Genomic DNA, 12,281 nt, shown 5'->3' on the forward strand with positions numbered 1-12,281 from the left:
AAAAAAAAAAAAAAAAGTATATATATGTCACAGTAAATAAATGACTACAACAACATTGTTATGATAAAGTTTGGTTATTGTTTTTGTTGTAATTATTGTTTTCGCTTATTTGTTTGTAGAGTTGAGTGCAACTATATTGGCGAAACGGTGACGTTTCACGTGGAAAATGGTTCAAACCCCTACTCCTTCGCGGCTTTGATTGAGTATGAAGACGGAGACGGGGAGATCGGCCTAGTTGAACTCAAACAAGTTTTAGATTCGGACACATGGCTTCCGATGAGCCAATCATGGGGTGCGGTGTGGAAGCTTGACGTGACGTCACCTTTACGGGCTCCACTGTCTCTCCGGTTGACTAATCTAGACTCCGGCGAGACCGTTGTGGCTTCTGATGTTATTCCGGCCGGTTGGGAGCCCGGTGAAAAGTATAAATCGAACGTAAACTTTCAAGTCTAGCTGTACTCACGAGTCACGAGTCGAGTAATATCTAGTAGAAGTTATCTTCGTTCGTTACATGTTTGCTAACCTTAAATAAGCATGCAGCTATGTTGGTTTTTAAATAATTAATGTATACGCCCCCTAGGGCGAAATAAAAATTTGTGTTAAATTTCATATGGTGTATTGGTATAACGATAATCAGTCACTTGTATGATAACAGAATCCAGTAATCTGTTTGCTTAATTAGAAACCCCTATCTTGTTTGTTTTCGTAGAGAAAATTGTCATTTTCTAATATTATATTGGTCATTTTTTATATCGTTGATCTTGATTCGCAAATTAAAGTCTTAACTTTAACAGTCGAACGTACAAAAAAAAGACTTTCTTATTTTCAGTTTTAGAAAACCTGAATTAGCAATTGAAAAATATGTCAATACAATATATCAAAGGGGTTTTTGGTCAACTATCTATAATTGTTAATGTTAATTTTCACGTTCTTAAAATATGCTTTCCTTTTAGAGAGTAGGGAAGCTTAAATTACTTCCATAAGTACCAAAACTGGAATGCCATTTTTTGGAATAAAATAATGTGAAATTCTCTATTTCATTTATACCATAAATTGGTGTACCATTTGTTTGTAATGAATGAAATATAATATTTATTCCATCAATTCCATAAAAATAAAAGAAAATTCAAAGAAATTTATTTCATTCCAATTTTAATCATGAATAAATGGAATGAAATTGTGTTTCACTAATATTTAGTCAACCAAATTATTTTTCATATGATTGTTCCATGTTTATGTACATTTTGAATAATTTTTCATATTTTTTTGACTCTTAAAATAATTGATATGAATTTTTGAAGTTGACCAGGGGTATCTAAGTCCAAATCTGACCAAAAAAGGATTTATGGTATATGGACAATGTAGTTGTTTTTCTGTGGTGTTTTGGCAATTTTTTCTTAAAAAAGTTACTTTCCAGGCTTTTAATTGTTATGTTTTATGTCACTATTGGAGCACAATTATCGCTACATTTTTAATGTCTCTAAAGCTGTGGGGGGCCCAGGTTTTAGAAAAAACCGTATGCAAAGTGAGCAAAAAAGAAACGTCTGCTGTGTGTGTTTTGCACTGTTTGCGGGCTCCACCGACACGTGGTGGCCCGCGATTGGTCTATTTTTTTTTTTTTAATTAGAAAAAAAAAACTAAAAAATAAAAAAAAAATAAGAAACCCTTAATAGGGTATATGAGATAAAGATGCTCTTAGTTTTCTTTGATAAGTTTGGTGCAGATATAGTTTAGAAAGTTTCGGTAGACACATGTGCAATGCTGCAATAAGCTTTACCAACTATGTACAAGAAACAAGGTCAAAACTGTTACAGTTAAAATGCTACAACAGTTTTCTATAAATACAGTGTTCTAATGGGGCATCCGATATGACATTTGCTAATTGAATTAAACAAATACAGAATGTAGGGTTTTAAAATATCGTAAAAAAGATTTTAAAACTAGACCTATGTTTTTTTCTGAATAAATAGTAATAAAAGTTCGGCTAATCGGGTTATATTATATAGGTGAGCGCGATCAAATATTTTAGTACCTGAAGATAAGGGATCCAAAGTACAACTATAAAATTGGTGCGAGTTTAGGATATCTAAGAATACGAATCCTATAATGTATGCACTGAGAAACAATTCGAATATATTAATTTCCTACAAAGATACAATTTTATCACGTTTCTCTGAACTATAAAAAGAGAAATAACTATAAACGGGTGAAACAAAAATCTGACTAACTAGAAAATAGAGAAGGGAGAAGACGAAAGTTAAAGAAAGTGGAAGCAAAGGAAAGAAACGAAGACAAGAACGCCATTGTCGCCGATAACTTGTACCGATCACAATGCTTCTCTCCAGCACCAATCAAAATTACGGTCACGCTCGCCGTTGAGCATGCACCTCCCAGCGATAAAAACGACAAAACCTGAATAAACACAAAGATTATAAGGAGATTATGATTACAAATCTCATTAATATGTATGCTTTTATTTTTTACTACATTGCATTACTTAATTTAGACTATACTACTTCTGTTTTTGCATGTGTGTTTGTGTTAATTGGTTATACTTATTATAAATGTAAAGAAAAACGACATTGAATTAAGTTCCTTTGAAGGGTCATCAAAATTTAGAGAGTCGACCACCATCCAACAACGACAACATAGATGTACAAATTGATGTAATCTAGTGATTAAAGCAAAGCAAATGTTCGACATTCCACTGTAATTGCTATGTACTAGATGTTGGATCAACTCTATCTAGCTTTGGTATAATTAACTCGTTTCAGATGAACCAGTTTAATATAGATATGATAATTTCCACAACTTATACTATTAATGCTTTATTAGTTTGAGATTGCACCACAAAGTCGATTACCAAAATAAAAATAAAAAAAAGTAGAGTCTAAGTTAAACAAGAAAACAACAGATTATTGACCTGAAAATTTAGAACACCGGATCTATTTTTTTACAGTGGATACCATTATTAGATAACTAAGTTGGTGTATAGATAAAGCTTTATCCTTTCAGTGGCTAATGCGGTTTGGACATCCATCTTTTTCTCATATGGTCCACAACAGACATTTATAGTGGGATAAGTTATTGCAGAAAAGCTAATGAAAAGTTGTGAAATGTGTTGCAATACCAAAGGTTCTTAGATTGTATTTTGATAGCAACCAATCAAAGATATAATCGTATATCCACTATGTCTATTACTAGCCAGTATCCACAATTGATTTATTTGGACCTCTTCAAAATATTTGGTTCATTTAAAACACACGTTTCTAATCAAATGAACTAATAATGTTAATCTCCTTTTGGTGCGTCTTACATTTGTAGATGAATGTAGCTTAGATTCTACATACACATAGAGAAGTATAGAGAACTTACCAAGTCTCCAGAGACGATGACAGATAAAACTGTTGCTTGCAGAGGAAGTCTTTGAACGATGATGGAGTACGCTTCAAGTAGGGCTAACGTAACGCTCCATGGTGTTACTAAACCCATCACTGTAACTAAATAACTGCTTCACAACACAACAGTCATAACTCTCTTCAAAACATTGTTTTATAGCTTAAAATGTAAATATTTCCAACTCTCTTTTTTTTACCAGAAGGCAGTGTAAGCGTAGAAATCGTCGTCATCGTTGAAGCACATGAAAAGAAGCGAAGCAGAAGAGAACAAAACCTGTCCAAGACGTAGACCAATGCTTGAGCTTGTTCCAACCGACGCCGTTCTGACCACTTCCATGAACTGAGACTTTGTTACCTCTTGTATTCCTTGTCATTCTTACATGCTTTTATCAGAGTTAAACTTTGACAAAAGTAAGAAACAGAGGAAAGGGTTCCTCTGTTTTTGCAGACAGAGGTGGAAAGACAGAAGTAGATGTGACAACAATGGGGTCAAAGGCTCATAAAAGGCATAATGGTTTTGCTTAATTATGGATTTTGTTCTTATTTCTTAACCAAACATCATCTTGCTGTTACAAGCAATTATCAAGATCTAGAAATATGATATCTTAATCACTAATAATTAGTCTTTTTATTCACAATAATTAGCTTGTGATTAAAACCAAAAGTGAAACAGCTAAACCACAAAATGATGGCTTTCCACGTGTACTAATGATCTGGAATCAATAATCTTCTGGAGACCCATAACCAGTGTTTTTAAAACCGGACCGGAAGCTGAACCGGATTTTTTTTGGGTCACAGTTCAATATGGTTCGACCGGATCAAACTTGGTTCAATACGGTTCGACCGGATCAAACTTGGTTCAATACTTTGGTTTAATATACTTTTAGTATATAAATTTTAAAGTAATGTTATTAAATATGATACATAATTAAAATATAAATAAATTTTAAACATAAAAACATTATAAATATAAACGAATTTTATATTTAATGGATGGTTTATAGATTTTTTATAGTTTTAGTGGCTTTTATCGGTTTAATAACTTTGAAATCCAATCCATCTACGTCGTCGGTTCATGGTCGAACCAATTATTAAGTCCAACCCGACTATATAACCGGTTCATGGTCGAACCCGGTCAACCATCAGGTCGGTCTGGTTTTGAAAACACTTCCCGTAACATTTACAAGCTCAGAGTATAAGTTTTTTTTCCAATCCAAGAAGAGTTACACATCAAAACCCTAATTCGAAAGTAACTAAAGGTCGACACTTTACATAAACTCAAATCGAAAGTTTCGATCTTTGCTAATATGTATACATAATGGGTAAATCACAAAAAAAAAAAAAAAAAATCATTGAATCGAGAGTACCTTAGAGGGATCTTCTTTAGAGGAGCGTTTAAGTTTCTTAGAGGAAGATGAAGATTTGCCCATCGTGCTCTCTCCCTCCTCTCCTCCTCTGTAGCTTCATCGCGACTCTTCAAAGTGAACCAAACAGGAAGTTGACCCGATACACAGAACCTATCGCCGCCCTCGATCTCTCCCATCTCAGATTTTCGAAAAGTTCGAATCTTTTCGCCCATAATATTAGAATGATCTCTTGAAGAATCAAAACATAGTTGCCTCTTAGAATCAGGAAGAAGATCATACATGCACACAGTCAAACAAATGAATTTCTTAACTGCATGTTTCTTTATAGCTTAAGTTGCTTCTAATCACAAGTGAAGAGGGTACCATGTTTTCAGTAAATTAACTTAACACCTTTGTGGATCTGATATTAGTTACCAAAGAAGTTAGTTGTATTCTGTTTTTCAGTTTGATCTCCGACAACAAAAAAGGTAATAAAGCTAGTGCAACCTCATACATATAATAGCATGATTAACTCACAGACCCCGTTAATATCTCTTAATGGTTATTTTAGTATATAATTGTTGACTAGAACTTTAGTTTAGAGATACTTAGACGGGTGTATTCAACTAAGAGTTTAAGATGATTTGTATTAAAATGACAAATCCAGTGTTATTCAAATGAGGATTTTAAAAAATACTTTCAAATCGAGTGTTATTGAACTTGTCATTTTAACAAACACTCTGAAATCCACTGTTATTGAACAAAATTTAAGTTGAAGATTTTAGAATGCTTTAAATGTTTTTAAGGTGTTTGAGAGAGATTTCTTAGTTATAAAAATAAAAATTCAAATCTCATGGTTTTAGATGAGATTCTAGAGTTATTTAACAAAAATTACACCAAATTCTAATATTCTTTTAAAATCATCTAAAAACTCACTAAAATCAAATCACTTCAAATTTCATATTCAATACACCCTCTTTAGATTTTGTGCTCCAATGCTAGTTTCTTATTTAAAAGTTCTTAAAAAATTACGTTGGGTTACAAATAAACAATTGAAAGATTTGGGGTCAATTAGAGAGGTATGTTCTGCAAATCTGATAATTTTGGGGTCAAAGAGTAATTATCCAAAGACAAAGGATCAGACTTGAAAATAAGCCAAGAATGGCCATTGGAGCTCACGACCTTTCTCTCCCGGATCTGGAGCATGATGGTGGAGGATCCGGCGACGGAAAAGCTTGATTCCATGGCGGAGGAAAGCTGAGACGGTATGTAACTGGAGAGCTTACTGCTGTTTGGGGAAAGGCTTGAATCACGGCGGAGAAGAGCACCGGCAGTGGAGTTCAGCCACGACGAAGACGAGACGGAAATGAACGACTATTCCGGAGAGAGAAAAAACAAAGTACCACACCTCTTTTCTATCTTCTAATTTCTCTACACGTGTCCACTAAGAAACGTCTCTTGCTTCCCCTAATTAAGAACCTTGTCTTCGATTTATATGCGTTTTTTCTTTTTTTTTTTTAAATCAAAATTAGGTTAATTAAGAAACCCATTAAAAACCTGCGTTAATTGTTCTCTAAGAGGCTAGGAGCCAACTAAAATGCAGTAGAAATACAAAAGGTAGAGCAATGTGATAATACAGAACAAATGAAAATGGTCAAAAATAGGGTTTGGGAGAAAATTTAATGGCAACAACAAAGTTCTATAACTGAGTCGGCGCCTGCGGTGAACAACCATGGTTGCCTCGGATGAATATTATTTATTCTATTAAAAGAGAATCACTCTGAAAAAATCTACTTAAGGTTGTTTGGACTATTTCCTAAGAGTTAATAATTTCATGGTCCTACTTAAATTTCTCCTAACAATATATTTTCATAAATTTCTCTGATTTTCTTTAGGTATTATAAGTGTGTCACTCCTACATTTATGGTAACTACTATATTACCTTCTATAAATCTCACCCCTTGATTATAAATTTCTCCATTTAGTTATTGATATCCCATATACAATTTACTAACCAGCATTTTTTTTGATGCAATAATATATAAACTCGTGGGTCCATAGACTAATCTATTATGTATGTGACCATATATATATATTATATAATGTTTATTTTAATTCTTAAATTCATATCTATATAAAACGAATGGTATAGTGCATATCACCATTAAATAATACATGCCATTTGAATTAAAATAGTCTGGTAAGTAATACATGTATTTTTTAAAAAATGAGTTAATGAAGTATGATAAATAATTATCACAAAATCATGTTTTACTATAGAACCGATCAAACTTAGTAGTATATTATATTATTTTCAGTTCATAAAAAACGATATTAACATATAAGTACTGAACAAATTTGAAAAAATGCATATGAAGTTAGTTAAAAATTATCTTCGGGCCAACTTATTTAATTGAGTTTTTACTATAATTCAGATACAACCACTTAAACTATATTATGGAAAATTAAAAAATACAAATATAATTAGGTCCAGAATTAATATTTATGTTATTTAAGTTTCAAGCTTGCAGGTTTCCGCGGGTTATTCAATCATATATTATATACTAAACACATTGAGATTGGTATAAACTCTTCAATAAATTTGGAATACCTAATTTAAACAAGATTTTTCTCTTTTGAAAAAGTATTAACCCCGTGTTTCGATTCAAAAGTTTGAATTGAGTTTTGAAAAAATATCATCCAATTTATACGGGATTTTATTGGGTCAACCAATATTGGATAGCAGGTTAATGATAGTTTCTACGTTTTTACCGATTTTTATCAGATTTTTATATATAAGGTTTTAACAAAATTCAGACCAGATTTATATGAATCACCTGATTTACTACTGAGACTGTAGGTTTGGTTCGGGTATGAAAACACTGCTAAAACTATTAAAAGTTCTACAATATATATACTATTAGATTAGCCCAAAATCTGCAAGTAAATTTTTTGTCTCATCAACTCAACAAATATAACTCTTACAAAATACACACAAAATGCAACAATGACGTTGTAACATAAGAATACACATATAAAATCTAAAATAAACTATTTGATAAATTATATAATTTTAAACTAAAATTTTTTTACTTTTTCGATATAATAACACTTTATAACTTAATAATATACTTCAAAACATCAAAACCAAAATAATAATTCATATCAAACAATATTCTTAATCGAAAAAAAATGAAACGCGGATCAAAATCTAGTAAATTATTAAAACATCAGCAATTACAAGTTCAATATATATATTAATAAAAGTGAAAGCGACAAAAATGACCCAGAGAATTTTCTCTCAAATCCTCTTAACACACTTCCATATTTCAGAGGATTTGAGAGTTTTTCTTTTTGCTTGTTTATAGTTTCGGTCAATAGATCGATCTTTTTGTTCGCGTAGGCGATTTTGTAGTGCAATCAACTTCAATCGAAGCTGATCTTATGTGTTCTTTCTTCTGCTTCGGTTGAGTTTTATTTGAATAAATAGTAAACTTTCAATTCAAATCGTTATCGATCTTCATGCTTTATATTTTCTGGCGATTTGTGTAGAAACTAGTAAAGATATCTCCTTTTTCGCAAAGACTTTTCATATCCCGTTTTGTTTTGTCTCGGGTCTTATCCTTCTTCTCAGATATGCACGTATTCGTTTTCTAGAGGAATCAATCTCTACTCTCCTTTAAAGTGGAGTCAACAGATTGCTTGCAGTGGAGTATCCTTGATGAAAAGGAAGAGGTGGTGATAGATTAATCTTGGCTGATTACAATAGGGATTTAGTAGAGTCGGCATCTGTATTGGGTTTTTAATCACTTGTATCCAAATCGGCTTTTGGGCCATTTAATATAAAAAGTTGACAAAAAAAAAAAGTGAAAGCGACAAAAACTAAATTCACAAAGTTTAGTAAAACTAAATTTATAAAATATAATTAGTATAGAAGCCATAGAGTCAAAAAAAAAGTTTACAAAGTATGACTCTGATTTTCTCTTTGTCGTATTATCATCCGTGAAAATGTAAATTCTAGATACACCTCAAAATTATTATTTTGGTTGTCCAAAGAAGTGCATGGGCCTAATAGGCCTGATAATTTACATGGGCCATCTAATGATTTTTTCCATTTGCAACTTTGCATCTAAATGTAGCAGAGGGATGTGCGTCATCAAAATCTAACAAGAACAAATATTTCAGATATATCACTTTTACTATGATAAAGTAAACGATGGATCAATTCCAGTAAGTCGTCATAACGAAATTCACGCCAAGTTTTACGTTGAAGAGTCTGCGATTAATTCAAACCCTTCGCCTGACGTTGGGTTGAATAATATTTTCTATGAAATTTACACTATATCGTTTTCAACCGTGAGATTAAGATTTTAACGGTGTAGATCAGTGAATGGATCTCCAACGGCCAAGCAAACCACCATCTACGTTAACGTACAAGTTTCGCCATCAATACGATAAAACGAAGATTCAATATAATTCCAGTTCACCTTGAATGATTTAGGGCTAAACGAAGATTCAACAAAGAATAGTCTTGTGTGGTTCACGAACATTTAGTTCACGAGCGTTTACCTAACTAAATGCATCAATCATTTGAGCTAATCCTAGGTTATTAAAAATAAAACTAAGATTGATATCGGGAACCTTGTGATCAAGTGGTAAAGTAACTTGTTTGAAACGCCTGATTTGCTTGATATCCGAAATTAAGTCATATTACTTTTAAACATCCGTACAAATTTGTGCTTTTTTTCTTTTGCTCCATTTGCATAGAATGCAGTTCATCACCTAATTGAAATTAATGTAAGCTTTCATTTATTTGGAATACCTTCAAATTAAAAAAACTAAAGAAATAAAATAGGATAGGTGTGTTGGAATGAGCTACAAGAGATATATTAGTTTTATTATTAATGTATTGTTCAATATGAATAATAATTTCAAAAAATTAATAATAATAATAAATTGGTAATTTTACCTTTAAGTTGAATTTATTGATAAAAATATTAAATATATGATTTGATTACTATTATCAGTTATTATATCCATAAAATAAATAAAAAATCAGTCATTCAAATTTAAAATTTATTGATAAAAGTAAATTAGATAAATATAAATTCACAAATTTTAGTAAAACTAAATTTATAAGAACTAATTACTATATAACCATAATGTTAACATTGTTTTAAATAAAATACTTATATAAAAAATTCATAACTTTAAAATTCATAAAATATTTTATTCCAAAAAATAAAATTGCAAGAATTTAATTTTCTCTTTGTCGTGCTTACATCCGTCGAAATTATTATCTTGGTTGTCCAAAAGAAGTGCATGGGCCTAAGACCATGAATATCGCGGGTCCTTAAATTGGTTTCTTCAGAAAATTAATGTGTGGACCCTACTTAAATTTTAAGGTCTCCAAAGTCACGAAATAAGGATTGATCTTGGGAGAGTTTTTGCACTGTTTGTGGATCCCATCGACATGTGGCGGTCCGCGATTGATTCACTTTTTTTTAGATAAAAAAAAATAAAAAAAGAAAAAAAAAAGTTAAGAACCACATAAACGGTTTTACCGTTAATCATGCTCTAACAGGCGGATAATTTATAGTGGTCATTTAATGATTATCTTTTCGATTGCGTCTAAATGTAGTTAGACGAATGTGCTTCAGCAAAATCTTATAAGAAAAATAATAATCAGATTTTCACTTTTACTATGAATCTATGATAAATAGACAATGTTCAAATTTTCACTTCAGGCTCGGCCAAAGTTCGAGGTGTTAGTTCCAGTCTAGATGGTGAGGCTCATGCTTTTCTGTACGCACCAGAACATCTGGATTAAGGGATGGAGGAATTTTGGTTCGAAGGGGGGATATTCTTGAACTCACCAATATTATCAATACTCGTGGACAAGATGTGGAGCTGGGTGATATATTGTATATTGGATGGGAATGTTGCCAGAGTGTTCTCTTGAACGGGTGAATAAAGAAAGAAATCAAGCGAGGCTGACGTAATTGCTAAGAAGGCTCTTGTTGGCCTAAGCCTGTACTCTTGAGTTTCATAATGTTCAAGCTGCTTGGTTAATTGATTATTTGTATTACCCTATACAATATAATTTAATCTGTTGAGAGTAAACAATGGATCGATTTCACTAAGCCGTATAACGGAAATCACGCCAAGTTTTACGTTAATAGTCTGCGATTATTTTCAACCCCTTCGCCCGACGTTGGATTGAATAAATTTCCTATGAAATTTACACGCTATTATCGTTTCCAACCGTGAGATTAAGATTTCCACGGTGTAGATTAGTGGATGAATCTCCAACGGCCAAGCAAACCACCATTAACGTACAAGTTTTGCCATCGATACGATATAACACGAAGATCCAATATAATTCCAGTTCACCTTATTTTAGGGGTAAAGAAGAATTAGTTACATAATACGACAACGACCACATCCACATGTAACTAGGTATGGGCATAAAAACTGAAATTTGAACCCAAATCCAAATCTAACCCGAAATAAAAGTTTCGGACTGGCTCCAAGAAAATATTCCGAACATATATAATTATAGTTATGTATATGATATACATACTACTTACCATTTTTTGAATTTTGAATTATCATCATTAAGTATTTTAGTGTTATAAACTTGCAAATGTTGCTATCTTTTGAATTTGATATGTATTGAATACTTTTTATTCAGTTTAAGTATAGATTTTCTATGATTAGACTTTTAGTTAATTATTTTATTTAAGTATGATCCAAATTGAACAAAAAACGAACCCAAACGATATATAATTATTTGGGATGTGATACACAACTAATCCGAAATCGAAGTGCTAGCACTACAAAAAAACACGGGCATAACTACTACAAAATCAGTCGTTAAGTCGTCGTAATATGATGTTTACGACAAACGAACTACGAAATCAAAATCGTTGTTAGCAGTTCGTCGTAATGGACGATTCGTCGTAAAGGGGTCGTCGTACTCACGACTAACACCGGTCTTCATAATATAGACGTAAACTAATTCGTCGTACTGTAGATGTAATGTTACGTTCTTTTATTTAGTCGTAAAGATTTGACGTTATGTCGTCGTACCTTTTACGACGAATGAACATCGACTGCAGTCGTAAAAATGTCGTAATATTTATGACTACATTACAACGTAGTTCAATGTTAATTGGTCGTAATATTTACGACCAGATTACGTCGTATATATTAGTTTGGGAAAATATAATTAATTTTATTAAAAAATGAAATTTTAGATGAAATTTTAAAAATTCTTAAATTTGGAAAATTTTAAAGAAAAATATAATATATCATAAAACATTATCCAAAATATAATAATATTCAAAATACAAAATACATAACAGAAATAAAATCTAATTATTAAGGTTGATGTCGTCGAAGATCTCAGAACTGCGTTGAGGGGCCCGTTGCTCTATATCCGCCTGCTCTTCCGGAGTGGGATTGGAGTTAATGGTCGGACGTACAGCTTGCCACATATTTGCAAGAGCCGGGTTAGTCTCTACAAGAATGAACA

General features: G+C 32.0%; 2 protein-coding genes across 2 annotated transcripts in view; one reads left to right on the forward strand and one right to left on the reverse strand.

The window, feature by feature from the left end:
- LOC106340501 (putative expansin-B2) overlaps positions 1-627 on the forward strand; it is a gene marked incomplete in the record, with an annotated part of 4,908 nt that extends 4,281 nt beyond the window's left edge. Inside the window, 1 exon segment of the mRNA XM_013779373.1 lies at positions 122-627. Within this exon segment, the coding sequence (XP_013634827.1) occupies positions 122-453 (332 nt within the window).
- A 1,541-nt stretch (positions 628-2,168) lies between these two features.
- On the reverse strand, positions 2,169-3,788 carry LOC106341333 (CASP-like protein 5C1). Its single transcript, XM_013780118.1, has 3 exons — positions 3,596-3,788; positions 3,376-3,508; positions 2,169-2,412 (listed from the first exon to the last, which is right to left on the reverse strand). The coding sequence occupies exons 1-3, from the start codon at positions 3,733-3,735 to the stop codon at positions 2,224-2,226; spliced, it is 462 nt and encodes a 153-aa protein (XP_013635572.1). The 5' UTR covers positions 3,736-3,788; the 3' UTR covers positions 2,169-2,223.
- Between the last annotated feature and the right edge of the window lie 8,493 nt (positions 3,789-12,281).

The sequence above is a fragment of the Brassica oleracea genome, chromosome C4, assembly GCF_000695525.1.
Source record: "Brassica oleracea var. oleracea cultivar TO1000 chromosome C4, BOL, whole genome shotgun sequence".
Taxonomy (NCBI): Eukaryota; Viridiplantae; Streptophyta; class Magnoliopsida; order Brassicales; family Brassicaceae; genus Brassica; species Brassica oleracea.